Source organism: Idiotropiscis lumnitzeri, chromosome 20 (genome assembly GCF_059441095.1).
Source record: "Idiotropiscis lumnitzeri isolate Australia: NSW breed Sydney's pygmy pipehorse chromosome 20, RoL_Ilum_1.0, whole genome shotgun sequence".
NCBI lineage: Eukaryota > Metazoa > Chordata > Actinopteri > Syngnathiformes > Syngnathidae > Idiotropiscis > Idiotropiscis lumnitzeri.
This window is the reverse complement of record NC_142410.1, coordinates 2,079,816-2,097,972: the sequence shown is the minus strand read 5'-3', so window position 1 is coordinate 2,097,972 and position 18,157 is coordinate 2,079,816. Positions and strand designations below refer to the sequence as shown.

Genomic DNA, 18,157 nt, shown 5'->3' with positions numbered 1-18,157 from the left:
TCGTCGGCGACTTACATGGACAACAAACACTTCACTGCGTTAAACAAGCGGCACATTTTATTTAACCCACAGTATAAAGTGTACAAGCAAGCAAGCAAGCAAGCAACAATTGTATTTCAGCTCATAGATTACATGCAAGACATAAATCTCATTACCGTGTGCTGGAAGGACGGAGAGCCCCGGCGTCCTCAGTAATGCGAGCAAAAAATACGATGCTGGGCGTCCGCGCGTAAAACCCTCAGCCGACTCTACTTTCGTTTTGCCTCCGTCACATTCTTATAGCCAATATTTCATCCCAACCCCTCCCGTTCGAGTGCGCTTTGATGGTTCGCATGGCCCTTCGCACAACTTTGGCCTCTGCCAATCCTCACTCCCTTTTCGTTATCGACTGTACCTTTTCACATGAGTCAGACATTCCTGGTGCTTAGGCCCTGTACGAATTCTTTCCAATTATTCCCGTTCTCATAACACGTAGATACAACCTGTGCAAATTCTCATAACACATAGATGTAGCCTGTGCAAATTCTCATAACACATAGATGCAGCCTGTGCAAATTCTCACAACACATAAACACAGACATCTACTAACGCGTGTATATAGGTATAAAATGGTTATTATGCAGCATTTATGTGGTAAAACAACATTAATAAACCATATTTCACTTCACATATGTAAGGGGAGGTGTTGTGTTACTGACACATGATGGCTCTCAGTTGACAAAAAAATGCAACACACGGTGACGTTTCAAGTTGATATATTATTGTACAGTGTTACCTCAACTTAAGAAATGTGACATGGTTTGTGACTCAAAGGTTTCATACACCGAGGAAATTGTTCCCATTGAAATTAATTGCAATCCAGTGAATCCGTTCCTGGCCTCAAATGGTTATATTTACATTTTGTCACCTGTATGTGTGATGTGTTTTCGCAAAATCAGGCATCACAAAAATTTGGTCCAAAATGTCAAATTTCAGATTTTTCCAAAAATGCTCTCCATAAGATCTGTTTTAATTTCCCAGCATCTCAAAGGGAAAAATTTAACCAAAGCTCATGAAAATAAGTGATTACTAGACAAAGTACATCAGTAACAGTTAAGCAAACTAGTGCTTGTTTACAGCCGACAGAATATGCTAGTGCTTCTTGATAACATCTTTTATAATAACCTGAATTTTGACGCCTATAATGTTACTTCATTAATTATTTCTCAAAATGGCCATAGCAACCATAGATATTGTGTGTGTGTGTATATATATATATATATATATATTAAATATATATATATATATATTTAAAACGTGACCCTGGCACATAATCGAATAGCAGGTATAACATCACTTCTCTATATCACTTCATCACACTTCACGGCATGGTGGGTGGACTGGTTAGCACGTCTGCCTCAGAGTGTGAGGTTTTTTTTGTTGTTGTCATGTTTAAATTTACTTGAATAGACTCTCAAATACCATAAATACTGTCGGTATCATAAATACAGCTCAAAATTTGTACCACGTTAATCAGAAATGTAGGCGGCCACTGTGAGAAATTTGATTCGAAGAAACGCGTGCGTGTGTTAGCGGAACTTCCACTTGCACACAACGCACGACAGCTTTCTTGTTGATGCCGCGGAGGAGTTTTATGTGGTTTGAGGTCTAATTAAGAAGTAAAAAAAAAAAAAAAAGCCCAACTTTCGCAATGAGTTAGGCACAGAGCCAATGATGGTTAGACAGCATGTGAAGCACAATACGGATCCATCTGCTCATCGATGTCCTATCCCTTGTGCATGTTCCTATGGAAATAGAAACACAAAATTAATAACAGATAATGTAATTGCCCCCCAACTTTTTGTATGTGAAATGTCTTACTGACACAAGCGAACCTGGTGGTCTGATGGAGAGCTCACATTTGTCCCCGCATTGGAAACTTCTTCAACAGCTCCATCCATAACAGCTGTAAATCAAAATACTGCAGGAAAAAATTCATTGTTTAATATTAGAGAATGTAAGTCAGTGATTTATTTATACATTTGCATCTAATCTTCTACACTCTACGTCTTTTAATATATTTATTCAGCCACATTTTTTTAACGTTCAATACATTTTATTTTAATCATTAGTGCAGCACAATTAATGTTCCTATATACAAGCACAGTGTTATTAGCCAAAATGTGAATATTACTGTGCCTTACAATAGCTTTGAAAATACTTTATTTGGGGGAAATCCTCACTCTTGTTTTTATGAATACTTGGGGCTTTGTAGGTGGTGAGTAAACGTGTAGTGCAAGAGTGTTTAGCTCGACAGTAATAAACTGGTACGTGATTGTTCCTTGTTGCCGATTCAAAATTGAGCTGGATGTCTTTGTCCGCAAAAATGCTCAAAAGAGAGCCTGTGAATCTTTGTCTATCCATCCATTCGCTTTTCCTCCATTCTGAAAATATTGCAACTCGTGAGATAGCTGGTAGATCCTGCACTCTAGAAGTTAGATGTTAGCACAAACGGCACACGCAAAACTGCAACCAACCAATCAGAAGTCGTCAAATTTGCCCTATCACGCGCATAGTACTCAAGACAATACAACAGTTTAAAAACTACTCGACCTTTCAACATTTCAACTTTTTGACACCCGGTTCTCGTCCACCATTTTGTCTCCAGCTTCATAGTGCGTGTGTAAAAAAGAACGAAAGCAGGATCTTCTAGCATTGCTGGCCCAGCCAAAAGGAAAGCGATTATAAGGAAATGAAGCTGGATATCATTGAAAGGTCGGAGAACGGCGAGAACATCGGATACTTATTCAGAGATTTAGGGCGTATTAAACCATTAATGCCGACTCACGCGGACGAACCAGCGTCGGAACAGAAATTGTTTGTAACCCGCGGTCCTCCTGTACTTATCAAATCAGTGTGCTAAATCCAACAAATCCCGTAACACCAATAAGTGTCATAGTTGACTTTGTCATACTCCCATTGTCGTTATTTTTGGTTGGTGCCAAGACCGAACGGCGCATGTCTGAACGCACAAAGGATGCTGGTATAAGAAACATTTAAATGAACTCGATGACCTCAAGATAAGTATGGTTTCTTATGTCAAATGACTTATTGATTTAAAATTAGTGTTCATTACAAGTTGTTGAAAACTGAGTTTGATTTCCTTGTCATTTATAATTTTACGGTACCGTTTACTGAGTAGCTATGAAGAGAAAATACTCCTGCTGTGTTCTCTTTGATTGATGGAGTGTGCGTATTAAATATGCAGCATCAAAGTGAGTGTGCTGCCTTTGAACTGTCAGACTTCCTCTTTTCATTCATTTATTCATCACTCTGGAGATCCTTCTCTCACTCCCTTCCTCATCCAGCTTTCTTTTTACTGTGACTCTTCATGTCTCAATTTGTGCTTTGCTTGTTTTGAAGAGATGTAATTTCTATTATTCGCTGTGCCGTCTAGTTCATTATTTTAAACTGACATTTGGCCTTCAGTGATTTCATCATTGCGTCTTCTCTAATCCTCATTCTCATAATAATGCTACTTAGTTTTTGTTCAGGCTGCCACAAACGATTATTATTCTAGTCGACTAATCACCAATAGTAGTTGCGATTGGTCGATTAATCGGATCATAGGAAGTTTGCTGCAAATTGCACCACCAAGCAGTTGCTCTTATATAGCAATCATTTGCTTACCGCTTGAATTATTTCAGGTATATACAAATTAATAATAAAGACAATTAAGAGGATCGTACAGTCATCTTTTAACTTTGCAGCTTGTTCCAGCATTCCTGACATGTTTATGAATGTTGGAGCAATAGAAATTGCAGGTCATACTGTGCCCTTAAAATGTTTTGCTGTAAATGTTTAGTGTATTTTAAAATACAACCAAAAATTAAACACTATGCAAAGTTGCTAAACTACAAAAAGAAACGCCTGTAAACATATTTCACGCTTCTCACCTTATTTTTTAAATGTTGAAAGTAGTAAAACCAGATGAGTACATTCAGGAAAATGCACCGTGCTACATAACACATATATTGCACATGTATTAAAAGAAAAAACAAAACTCAACGATTAGAGGAATATTTTTTTAGCACTGCCTCTTGTAACGACCTAGGTATATGATGTGTTTTATTTGTGACTCAGCTTAAGAAAAAATGTGAGCTATGATTGGTTGTTACCTGAGCTTCTGTGATGTAATTTTCACTCGACAGAAAGTGTCAATTAAAATGGTCGCGCTCTGAGATGGCTATGGGTTGATTTTGCTGTTTAACTGATACTCCACAAATGCAATGTTATTCAGAATGCCATGTATCGACTAACCAAGGCACATAGAACTTATTATTGTCAAGAAAATGTTTGGGTTGACATCCCCTTTAAGGGCTTGCGGCAAATAGGTAATGTTGTGTTACTTTGATTGCTGCTATGTCAGTGTTCATAAAGGCAAGACTTTGGGGTAGCGTTTGTGTTCATGCTTTTGGATGTCAGCTTTGGGCACACGAAAACTGTTTTGATTGTTGATAAACGGCAGTTCACTGACTAATGCCTCCGTGATCTATAGTAGACAAAACAATATGTTAGCGTACCATACAGGGCATCGCGCTATGTCATTCACACTCGTCAAATCACAAAATATATCACATAAAAAAATTACGTATTGCCTATTACATTAATTGTCATCTATTTTGTTGTTTGATTAGTGACCAAATTGTGTATCTTTTTCCCCTTTCCTGTGCAGGCGTTTAAGCCAGTGGTGGGTAAGAGCCTGTTGTCATCAGTAACAGCGGTGGAATTCTTACTAGATCGACATCTGGACTTCTTATCTGACCATTCAGCCTACCAACCATACCAGGTAAATAATAATCATTCAACAATTAATTACTAATTGGCAAACTCATCAATAAACATGCACTACAGGATAACCTTTTGTAGTAAATTGTTTCATTCATCTTTGAGAATTATGGCCACCGACATAACATCTGACCAACACACATATCGCACACATATCTATCTGTCTGTGTGGTGCCCAATCTTTTTTGCACCACAGGTTGCTGTCACATAAATACATAATTTGTTGAAGCTGCGGTGTTTCCGCGTTTGTCCACTGCGCCATCCCTCGAATCTCGCAGCGGTCTGAGCCCGCATTGGTCAAGCTGGCCACCACAACATTGTTCATATTATGCAATGCGCCACAATGCCAACTTTAAAAAAAAGCCTACGATTAATGCAATGATGTAATCTTTTATTCTGAAGTCAACCCTCGAATCTTTATGGCTACTGACTTGGATTCAACTTTTTGAAAGTGGGCTGCACTGTCCACAGTCACTGAATTGTAAAATGCTTGGAAAACAAATGTGCACCCAGGCACTCAAATCTGGTGCGCACATTTCACTACGAATGCGCACCTGTGCACAGCTTACAGTATCTGCACCCCTGTTTATAATAAAGGTTGCGTTCGGAAATGAATCGCAGTTGGGCACACCGTGCCTCTCTAAACACTCACACTCACACACACACACTCTCAGAGTAATGCTGGGGCATCATAGTGAATTTCTGAACACACAGTGTTGACGGTAGCAAACAACGGAAACGTTTTTCTTTTTGGTTTAAAATGGTGTACCTCAACTTGAATTCCAGGTCACATTGTGGTCAAAGATAGAATTCTGGTCAGTTAATGCGTCTTTTGGTGCTGGAAATCCTTGTTGTGGCTGAAACCACATGCTTCTTCATCTTCATGTACTTGCTTTTGGCAGTTGGCTAATACTTTTGGTACATTAATGCCACTTTTTCGAATGCTTAACAAGTTATCTTAGCATCATGCACTGATCAAAGAAAAAAAAGTTTCAAAAAAGTCAAATAAATAAATAATAAATATATTATATATATATATATATATATATATATATAAATTATATCACTGCCTTCATACAGAAATATTCAGTTGAAAAACATTTACGCAGCATTTAGTTGTGACGTATGGTAGCCACCAACAAATGATCAGCGTTGTCTTTGCAAAATACATAATGCCTGAAGCTTAATTGTGCGCTGTTCAAATCCTGTCGACTCATACGCAAGATTACTCTAAAGATATAGTGCATGCAAACAGCGTGAAATAAGTTTTTGATCTATTTTTTTTTTTAACATTCATTACCTATAAATTGGAACCCATGCTTTACACACTGGTCCCTTGGTAGTCATAGAATTAAAAAAAAAAAAGTTTGAATAAAAAAATTTAAATATTTTGCACCAAACCCATGGATATTCAGTTTCAACTTACTAAAGTCGTGGTGCAAATATACAGTAAGTTACAAGTAGTATATTGTGAGTGCCACCTACTGGAGACACGGGGTGATGAGCCGCACCGATTTTTTTTTCTTGGGTGGAGTGGCGACGTATTAGTCCATTAGGATCAGCGGCAGGCTCGATTAAACGGTATTGTGTTGCATTGACTTGCTTCCTGTTTCTTGGTAACAACTATTTTTGAAGCTGATGCAGCATATGTACAGCATTTAAAGGCCTCCTAATTACATGGGTGTGTTGTCATGTCACGAAGAGGGAGTGGCCACCGCCGCTGTTTTTCACAGCTCAAAATACATTCACACACATACAACAACGCAAATCTAATTCAATTTCTTTATTTCGTCTGTACAGTATGTCTGCAATATCGTAATCAGTGAAATCTGGTGATTGACTGTAAAGGACCGCAGTTTGTGAGAATCACCCATATAACAAGTTGCACCTCACAATAAATAGGCGGACCAGCCAAACAAAGTATTACTTTTCGTCTGAAAAATGTGGTAATACAGATTGCCACCATAATACACAATACTACAATTTGAGCCATTCACATACTGTAAGCAATGACTCCAGCAATCTGAAATAAATGAAGTGGGACTCTTACTCTCTTCCTGACACTTTCAGGCTCGCTCTTCCACACACGTTAAAGCAGCAGGCCGGGTTGACCTCTTCAACACTGACTTCATTGTACAGTTTATGCCAAACAGATTGTAGCCCCCTCCCTTGTAATTCCTTGCTCCAGTCTTCCTGAGCAACTGGAAAAACAGAGAGGGGTGTGGCCACAGTTTCATTGGGGTGTGTGTGCGTGTGTAACAGAGAGAGTGAGTAAGAGAAGGACTGTTTTTACAGCTCTGAGGGGTTCAAAGGTCTCCAGAATAGGCAGCTCTGTGTAGTGGGCAGCGGTGATTTAGCAAGAGGAGAGTGAGTGCCTTGCTTGTATGTGTGGGTGTGCGTACGTGCGTGTGTGCGTTTGTGCGTGTGTGAGTGTATGTGTGTGCGCGCACGCACATGCATGTGATGTGAGCAAATGGGGGTAGAGAATACAAACTCTTACTGCTGACTCAATGATTTAACCAAGCGTGCACACACACACGCACGCACACACGCATACACACTCACCACACACTCACGCTGAGTTGAAAAACAGACCCCAAAGTACATATTCTATTTTTTTCTCTGTTCCTAGCAGCTGTTTTCAATTTGTCAGTACACTGAGAGTAACAATGTTAGCAATAGAAGTCCATGCCTAACATCTGAACAAATTTCAATATGATACCGCATTAGGTCTCATCATCAGTAAACCTTGAGAGTCCAGAGGATTTGTTTTGATTGTGGTCTGTGGCTCAGGCATGAACTGCTCATGCTTCAAGTTGAGCAGTCATCTGTTAATGTATGAATACAGATCATTCATTTACTGAAACAGCTCAATGGTCTTCAGGGCAGGTGAACTCCTCTGTTGGATTTATGCTGTATTTTAATGGAATAAAGTCGAAACATATTTTGACACTGTCAACTATAACTTCTGGTAGCTTTGCTCTGGTTATTATGTTGCCTTGGAGTATCGAGGTTTACACTGCAATTAACTCATTTAATGCCATTGACGGGTAAAGACGTCAAAGATCCTTTTTTTTTTTTTTTTTTTTTTTTTTACTCGGCTGGTAGTGAATGAGTTAAGTGCTTGAGTGATTGATTACACTTTTCAAAGATGTCTGGGTGGAACCACGTTAAAGCAGAGAACACCAAAACAGGAAAGTTATTAGGTTTAGAATCATCAAATAGTATATTAATATAGTATGAAATAGTTGTCATTGATCTGTATTGCTATTCATTTGTTTTCATAATAGAGTCCTGAGTTTTTACAATATACACAATAAATGTTCTCAAAGTTAGGATACAGAAATATTTTTTAATCAATTTAGCATTGCTTTTAGACAAGAAAATAAAGTTTGCCGCTGTACACAATGTGAATTTAAGAACTAAGAACAGTTGATTCTCGAAAGAAAGAAAAACAATTGTTCATTTTTTACTATATTGACATATTTTAAGGTTAAGAAATCTATTGCTTGAGATTAACCTGCAAAAATAAATAAATAAATAATGCTCCACAAAAGCTAGAAAGTTGCTCCTCAAATAAAGTGATTCACGAACTGCTCCGCAAAGACAAAAAAATATTTCTATATAAAATTTTTTTTTAGCGTAGAAGAAAACATGCAGTTGAACTGCAAAAAGCTTATCTGTGTTGGTCATATGCACATTTTCTAAATGTTTTTAAGCTTGTTTGTGCTTCTCCCTTTTTTACCATGGATTCCACTTGTGGCAACATTAATTTTCACCACCAACCTTTGAGAGATGTAACCACACGTTTGACAGTTTCAATCGCTCACCTTCATTATTAATAACTAGCAGCATCAAAGTTGTGGTTAAAAGAGGTGTGATAAATAACTACACATCAAAATAACATATATGGATGAGAAAATTCACAGGGTATTTTCATCAACGCTACATAGACTGTAGCTAAAAAAAAGGGACAGTTTGATCGATAAATACAAATAACTCAGAAGATATGTTATCAGGCCTAATATTATCCTGTTTTTGAGGCAAGGCACCTTTTCATTACAGCGTGCCTAATATCATTTCATTCATTTCATTTAAATTCTGGTCACTACTCGGTAATGCATGCAGATTTTGAAACTGCTGTATATTGGAAATAGTAACCTGTTAAATTACAAGTTACCCTTAAAAAGTGACCAGTAGAGTAATGTGTTACCGGCATCACGGATACTTCAATAATGATTATCTTCACTAATAAATGTACTTCAGGTAGGTGACACCCTGGTTCCACGCACAACTGCGTTGGTTGCGTACGGGGAGGAAACACTCAGAACTATTTCATTGTATGATTGTGTTTTCCCATGGTTAGAAAATACCACATGCAGAAAGTTCAGTTTTGTTACTTGCAAAGACTGACGTGGACACATTTTATGTTTGACGCTGTGTGGAGCTTTTATCACTTGTTAAAACAAAACAATTGGTTTAAGTAGGGCTGCCGGTATTGGGCCTGATTAAATGAAGTTCCAAATAGCACTAAAATGCACGATTTACTAAGATTGACGGCTTTTATCATAGTCTCAAATGACAAGTGCATGACAATTGACTGGACAAGTACATGTGCAGGTACGAGCTCATAGGTAGGTCACTTACTTTACCATTGTACTGTGATTTCGACCACATTCAAATTCTTCTCCACGCCAGTAATAAAACATTATAACCTTGAAAGAAAGTAGACTTGATTTGCAAGTTGGCAGACCATTTCAGATGATTGATTCTTTTATTCAGGTCGGACAATTGCCAATTGACTCTGATTGACCAGCCAGAGTCTTGGCACGGCTCTGCTTGGGAAAATCAATATGTTGCATCACTGCTTGTAAAACAGATTCAACATAAAACATCGTTCTGCCAAAGAAATAGACATCAAACGTGAATTTTATCACTTCAATTCAGGCAAATAATAGTCTTGTGTTATGGTGGAGAATTAGAACTGGCTCTGAATAGGTTAACTTTGCAACAACAAACTGTAAAAGTGCACAAAATATATGTATAGGATGCCGACTACCACAAGGCTACATTCCAGCATGCTATTTTTAGTGTGTATGCTTGGTTTTAAATTAGAGCTGAACAAAGATGAAAAAGTAGAACACTGCAGAGGGAGAGACACTGGAGGGTGAAATGAAAGCCAGACTTGGCCTAATCTGTTCTTCTTGCCACTCGCATCCTCCCAGCCCGTTCTTGCGTTCTACAGCTTTTTGTTGTTATGCGAACTGCCTGAAAAAGCTAATTTTGTTTTACAAATACGACTTGGCTTGGCTTTTATGGCAATTTTTCACATTTTCGCTCTGAATTGTCCAACTACTGTATGGACCTGCCCATCACCAATCAGAAACCTCAATTTTGTTTGAATCCATCATTTGTTTGTTTTAATCTTACATCTTTGCGTTGCGTATGAAATGCAAAAACAAATCGGGTATGGTTAATATCGCAAATTTAGCCCTTTATGCTCAGAATTTTCCAGCCGTGTCCATGTGTATGTAGATAGCTACAGATTACTAGGAAATCAATGAACTTTGATTTCATATCAGTATTTTTCATCACCCATGATTCACCATTATTCATAAAACCGGAATGCCTTTCCAAAGTAGCCACAATGGAATCATGTGCACAACAAATCTCTATGTGGTAAATGTGGTTTGGTTTTCTTTTTGACTCTGAGTTCTTTGGTGTAAGTGTGTCAGTGTCTTTATTATGGCACCATTAAATGTAGATGCATTGTTAATGTTAATGGATAAACTAATGTTTTCCTTTGTCAACAATTTTATTTAAATGCACAGTTTGGCAAATATTTTCATGAAAAGCTTGAATTGTTTGTGGTTACATTCATACGACAATTGACTATATATTATAAACAAGACATAACAGTTTTGGTGTGAACGTTGATATTGCTATTGGGCAACTTAATTGTCACAATCAGTGTTATCCGGGCACCACACACTTCCAAACTAGATGTTTGACAAAAAATGTCATTTTACATATGGACAAAATACATCCATATGCGTAAAATACATGCACTTAATATATTACATTTTTCATAAAACATGCATGAATAAAAAAAATTGCTGCCACGACTCAGCAACAAAGTGCTTGAAGCAAATAAGAAAATAACCACATACTGTGATCCTACCTTCTCACTGCAGTGCAAAGGGCTCTCTTGCAATAATTATGTGTCATTTTTGTGTATTTTTCACTAAATAAAACTCACTAAAATTGTTAAGGTACTGTGTGTGTCATGCATGTTATCCCAAATCCTCCCAAAAAATATTAGGCCACCTAATGTTGCAGTATATGGTATAAGGGCAAACAAGCCATTTCTGTCATCTAGTGGTGAACGGTGATATTACATCTTAAATCTTCAGTCAATGCAAATTTCAACAGCAAATTTGCGTATTTGCAATTGTTTTTTTTATTTACTTTTTTTTCAATATTTGAAAATGTGTTTTTTTTTTTCAGTTTTCCCACTTTTTTTCTCCTTATACCCTACATTTAGCTTATAATAAATTGTCATCAGCATTTTTTTGAAAGAATATTTGGGGTTTGCAAAAATAAATTCCCCCATTTTATTGATTTGTTTTTTTTGCTTCAGAAATTGTAAAAATAATCAATGGGCCACTCAGTGTGTTCGATAAACTTGCCCATCTCTCTTGTTTTATGTTTGATTTATCATTCAAGCTCAACTTTTGAGAATGGATTTTTTAGTTCCTGATTGTTATGCATTTGTATGCTGAAGTAATTAGTATGGTACTATATAGTTTTCTAAAATCACATCAGAAGGGAAAAACACAATAAAAAAAAATTGAGAAATCCTGCTTTAAATGACTCTACTCACAAACGTGCTCAGATCTTTGGTATAAGTGGCTTGCATAATAGAAGAATATAATATATATTATGCTGTATTAATTTATGTATATATATATATATATATATGTATATATATATTATATATATATATATATATATATATATATATATATATATATATATATATATATATATATATATATATATCATTTATAGATGCATTTTGTTGGTCTTTAATACATTTTAATTATTAATTTCCATTTAATGTATAGAGTAGACTATGTTCCTTATGTGTTTTCGACACACTGGCATACAATGTTTTTTTCATCTTTCAGGATGAGGTGGACAGTCAGATTCCAGTGTTAAGAGATAATCCTCAACTTCATGAGGAACTGAAGGGTTGGCTCAAAGACCAGAAAGTGCAGGAAATTTTTATGCAAGGTAAGATTGAAAAATGTGTGCTCGATTCATAAAAAAATTGTGCCACAAGAACGAATGATATTCTCTCTTTTCCGCTAAATGATTCTTGAACACACTTTTTGTCCATTTCAGGACCCTATTCATTGAATGGCTACCGTGTGCGTGTCTACAGACAAGACTCGGCCACCCAGTGGTTCACGGGCATCATTACACATCACGACCTCTTTAGCCGAAACATGGTCGTTATGAATGATCAGGTAACACTCACGTCCATCCATCCATTTTCTATACTGGTTATCATTCCACCTCCACTTGCAACCCGTGTTCCAGATGAGCATCTCATCAAAAAAAAAAAAACATCACATTTGAGCAGTCATTCAGGTCTACATTGTTATTTCTAGGTGCTCGAGCCTCAGAATGTGGATCCATCCATGATCCAGATGACCTTTCTGGATGATGTGGTTCACTCGCTACTGAAAGGAGAAAACATCGGCATTACCTCCAGACGAAGGTCGCGATCCAGTCAAAACAACAACTCTGCCCATGTGAGTAGACCAAAGCTGTTTAGTATATTAAAACAGTCTCAGTCAAAAAATGTTAAAAGATCAAAACCTATTATAGTGTACACAAACATGTGCATGACTTGCACTTAATAAACGGAAAACCTCCATCATAGCTAAACAAACTAAAGTGGAGAAAAAAACTTGAAACGGCACCTTTATCAACACCCGTATCAAAGCTGAATATGATTCCGTCTCGTGCCTCACCCTGTGGCATGTGGTTTCACAGTTGGTTGAAATCTTAGGTCAGGTCTGCTTCCTGTGTGGGGTTTGTGTGTTCTCCCCGTACGCTGATTTGCCACAAGTAAATGAATGTTGTTCTACCTGTACAGTATGTGCTCTGCAATTGACGCTTGACCAGGTCAGGGGGTATCCTGCCTCTTGGCCTTAGTTAGCTGGGATCGGCTCCAGACCACGTATTATGTGCTGTATGTATATAGTTGCGAGAGAAAGTGTGTGAGCCCTTCGGAATAATAATAATAATTATTATTATTATTATTTTTGGATTTTCGCATTCATTGGTCATAAAATGTGATCTCATCCTCAAGCAGAGGAAAATTGAGGCTAGGCCAGCAATTATGTTTCCATGTTTTTACTCAACAAACATCACATTGCCACGTGCAAGAAGTATGTGAGGCATTAGAACAGATTAATGTTTTTTTTTTTTTTTTTGTGCAGCGTGATCGTCAACTGAATATTTCCAGAGGAATTTTACACTATTCCGCTTTGTAATGTTCTGCCGCTTGAGGTTGTCCCAGAGCTCATTTGTTCAAGGAATGGCCTCAACAGTGTTATTTCTTCACAATAAAGTTACTTTTCACTTCAATGGAAACATTACCTTGATTTGCAAAAGTTTTGCAAAGGGCGTCAAAGAATGAATCCGTACAGTGAGCTTCCACTGTAATTCCAAAGGGTTAATGCTCAGCTAGTAACCCAGAACCGTGTCCTATGTCCCAGCCTCAGCCGCAGGCCTCTTTGTGCAGATAATAATCTTGTCTTATTAGACATTTATATGATTTAGCTGTCAATTAATAGACTGTAACATATGATTTAGCAGCCAATTAGTATTTTCATTTGGTATTTTTTATTTTATTAACACACTGCATATTATAATGTGTTTGAGTATCTATTTACTTTCTCTCCTGTTTAAATATTTGCTCCGACTCAGGAAATTTCGCTGAGTACATTTTACTCGAAAAAACTTTTGGTCCCACTAAGGAGAGTAAAATATTCAGCGGAAAATTTTCTGAGTACATTTTACACTGAGTTTCACTCTCACATTTTACACTGTTTATTGGGGCCAATTATATTCTTTTTGGGGTAAAACATTCTCGACACAATTTGTGTCAATCTGTGCATTTCAATTGCTCTGTTGAGGTGCAGTTGATAAGCACGTGAGGAAAAAAAAAGTTAGAGAGGTGTCTAAGTGAGGCCGTTCATGTCGGGAAAAAATTGAGTAAAGAAGTGGTTGTACACTATCCAATCCTTTTGATTATTTTTAGCCATGAAGACAGCAGAAAAAACAGATCACAACTAAAAATAATTCTATCCTTTCATACCCCGGCCTCCAAAGACGGACGGGTGAGGACAATTTTTTAGGGTTACCCTTTTCTTATCCGCGCGTGTTTCCGTCAGTCGTCGAAACGGGAGTCCATCAGCGATGGACAGAGAAGGTCTCGCCAAACGAAAACCCTTTTCTGTTAGCGCTTAGCCCGTAAGTTTCCCATCATTACATAGCAAAACAGGCGTCTGTTAGTGACAGATTGATGCCCACCTTTGGAAATAAGAGCACTTCAACATAAATATGCAACAATAAAACACACATAATAAAATTGCATTTTTTTTCCCAAAAATGTTTACTATTTGTCAGTCCACACCTGTTTGGCGTCACTTTTACATATAATTGACCAATTTAAAGTGAAGTGTTGAAAATCGCTTCCTCTCTTTCATGAAGCAAATTGTTGAACATACTTAAAAGATTTTGACTCGACGCCAGCGAGATGTAATGTTACTCGACAATCAGCTTTCAAAGTAAGATTAAGTAAGTTTTTCACATTAATGCTTTGGCTGCTAGGTAGCTTCAAGCTAAAGTTAGTTTAGCAAAAGTCAATTCACTAGCTCATGTGACCGGTTTCTGTTCCTGCACATGAAAAAAAACAGGAGACAAACCAAATTGTAGCAATCGTCGCCATTTTTCGAGAATGATCAAAAAGCTAAAGAGTGGATGTTAATAAGCTATCGTATTTTTGTTTTGCTTGTTTTATAGTTAAGACTGTTAATCTAGTATTTTTGTATTTTTTTGTATTATTTGTAAAAAATATGACTGTAATATAATTTTTTATTTATGAAATATTAATTACTACTGATTGTAAAATAGTTTTGAGTTTCCGTTGACTAAGACTGAACTAAAATGTGGGGAAGATTAACAAGTATTTTCGACCAAAAGACTAAGAGTATAAAATGTATACCAAAAACAGCACTCATGTTCAATCACAAATGACATGTTGTTTAGTTAATTCGTTTACCTTTCTATTAAACACTTGGCCAGTGAATCATTGTTTTCACTGTCTTAACAAAGTCTTTGTCCCACATTTTCTTTTGCCTTATTTCACTCTATTTGTTTGTCTGTGTGTTTTTTTTTACTTTATTTACATGTTAAAGATGGCGGGAGGGAGACCCAGCGGGACCACTGGCAACACTCAGGTACCCGACCCATTCACCATCACAACCCCCAAAGCTCTTTGCGTCCATCTCCATGCTCACACATGAGCTTTGTTGACTTCATTCGGGAGGTACACTGTTGCCACAGCTAGCTTTATCCTTTGCTGTCTGTATACCTATGGTGGCAATACAAGGTAATTTAGGGTTTACACTTCCAAACGGTCCTCTTAACGCTTTGGGTAAATGTGTTTCTTGTGGTATTACATTTAATTGTCCAGTAGCCCGACAACAGCAATAAAGTTCAGTGTTAGTCCTTAAGTCAGAGTCCTGTTGTTGTGATTTTGGAAAAAATGAGATTTACCTAGCATGAATTCACCTACTTTAGCTACAGTAAATACAAAACACGAATATAAGGACTATGTGTGCTTTGGCACAGCGTACATCCAGAACATGACCAAATGTTCACTTTTCATTGTTTGACCCTGAAGCTTTTTTCGTGTTGATTAATGAATGACAGTTTATCCAAAAAAATAACCTGCTCTCTAAATCTGTACTCAAATGTTGCTCATAGCTTTCGAGGCAGATCAGAAAGTGCTTTGCTCAGAAATGATTGCCATGTACACACAATGAGTGACATCATGGCAAATGTCACAATTGGCAATGATTGCACAAACATTGACTCACAAGCAAAACAATTTTGGCAAGATGTCTGACGAGAGAAAGTGCAGTACCTTCAAACTGATCAGTATCATGCAAAAATCTAAAGTTTCAAAGGAGCTTTTGTTATTCTCGAAATATCATCACTGGCTGATGGAGTCACAAAGATAGTGGCTGATTTCTGTTCTGGACAGAAAGGGACTTAATAGTACCCAATTTACTAAATGTATTACTACAATTTAGAGGTGTTTCAAATATCGTCCTATCTGAAGTTATACTTTCGTGGCTATTTCGGATATTTCTGAACTCTGCCTTTGCCACTCTTTCATTCTTACAGAGTCATTACACGCGAGCCCAAGCAAACAGCCCCCGTCCGATTATGACATCATCGGGCCCCAACACAAAAGGTTCCCAAGGGGCACTGGCCTCCCAACAGCAGAGTCAATCACTGCAAAGCCACCAAACATCCAGCCAATCGCACCATTCTCCTGGTGGCAACGGACGGGAACAGAGAGAACAGCGCAACTCTCGCTCATCCCGTAGAAAAGGATCAGATAGCAGCGTTGCCGAGGAGGACAGGGACAGGAGAGAAGAAGCTGTCGGCAAAGGTGAGGCTCTCCCCCTGACAAGCCTCTTTTTTCTTTCTGACGTCTTTCTCTCGCTCTCTCTCTCTCTCTCTGTTTGCATGTGAAAAAAAATCTGAAATTACTTTAGAAAATGGTGAAATGTAGATTTCAAGGACTGCTATGAACTATTGATCAGGGCTGCACAATATATCAAGAAATTATCGATATCGCGATAATGGCACATGGAATTATTTTTTTAAGGAATTGTATGCTTTTATCCAAATTTAATCAGTCGGACGCCAACTTAAATAGTTGGGCATTATATGCAGTACAATACTATACAATACAATACAACTTTATTTATAGTTTAAAATACAATTAACGAGTTAAGAATACGTTGAGCTCGCTTATTTTGTTGAATGAAAAAAAATATCTTTCATCATATAATAGAAATTTCATTTCTTCAGTTAAATATCACAGTAAAAATTGCTATATTCGACATATCGTGCAGCCCTTCTATAGATGCCAAGAGAGGTGCTCTGATATTATTTGATTTTTGTCTGAAAAATGAATACTGAATTTATTTATTTTTCTTCCCGTAGACTCTAAGTCAAAGGCCAAACAGGCAGTAAACAAACGCAGAAAGGGTGAGGATGATGAGAAGAAGGCTGGTCTAAAGAGACTGAAGACAGACATGACATCTGACTTCTCAGAGAGCAGTGACTCTGAAAACCCGCACAAGAGGACGGCCCATTCGTCATGCTCCTCTTCGTCGTCCTCATCGTCATCCTCCTCGTCCTCTTCCTCCTCTTCCTCCTCAGAGCCAAACTCTGAGAATGAATTAAAGACTCGCAGCGGTGATGTGAAATCAAATGTTTCAAAAATGGAGGACGAGGAGAAGACACTAATGCCGGCTGCCAAAATTAATGATTCCTCATCTCACATTGGTTGCCTGTCCCCATGGGCGGATCTTCAATCTACGGAGGACAGCAAGAAGGCTGTTACGGAAACAAGCAAAATGATCACAAAAGAGGAGGAGGAATTGGTGGCAGTGACGCAGATCACACAATCTCCACGGCAACAGATGACTCTTATGTCTGACACTATCCAGGCTACTATAATAGAGAGTAGCAAAAACACTGTGAAAGGTAAAGTGTACTTTTTTATATCAGCGCTCAACTATCTGATGATATAACTCATTGATCTCTTGTATTTTTTATTTTTTTTTAGTCTCTTCTCGATGTCAGACACCTTCCTCGTCCCACCTCCATGGCAGTGGCGTGATTGACATCACAGATGATGCGCAGGCCACCGTGCATCAAGAGAGTTCAGAGGCTGTGTCCGCTCTGCTCGCCTCGCAGAAGGCAGAGTCCACGGCTCTCTCACCTTACCTCACCTTGCATCCATCCCCCGTCTCCTCGCCTCCAGTCCCCCCTTCACCTTCACCCTCGGAAAGTGGCCGAAGGACAGAAATTGACCCTGCCATGCAGCAGGCTCTAATAGGAGGTGGCGTGACAGCCGGCAGGAGCTTAAATAACAAAATAGAGTTTTCTTCTTCTGAGGTTATCAGGTGAGAACAGAATGGAATGTGTTTTAGTTGTTTGGGTAACT

General features: G+C 37.9%; 1 protein-coding gene across 2 annotated transcripts in view; it reads left to right on the top strand.

The window, feature by feature from the left end:
- jmjd1cb (jumonji domain containing 1Cb) overlaps positions 1-18,157 on the top strand; it is a 121,415-nt gene that overhangs the window by 81,546 nt on the left and 21,712 nt on the right. For both annotated transcript variants that reach the window (XM_088284258.1, XM_088284259.1), the window contains 8 exons: positions 4,715-4,828; positions 12,018-12,123; positions 12,235-12,359; positions 12,504-12,647; positions 15,324-15,365; positions 16,318-16,588; positions 17,149-17,694; positions 17,777-18,116. In XM_088284258.1, the coding sequence (XP_088140384.1) occupies positions 4,715-4,828; positions 12,018-12,123; positions 12,235-12,359; positions 12,504-12,647; positions 15,324-15,365; positions 16,318-16,588; positions 17,149-17,694; positions 17,777-18,116 (1,688 nt within the window). The remainder of the gene's footprint in view (positions 1-4,714; positions 4,829-12,017; positions 12,124-12,234; positions 12,360-12,503; positions 12,648-15,323; positions 15,366-16,317; positions 16,589-17,148; positions 17,695-17,776; positions 18,117-18,157) is intronic.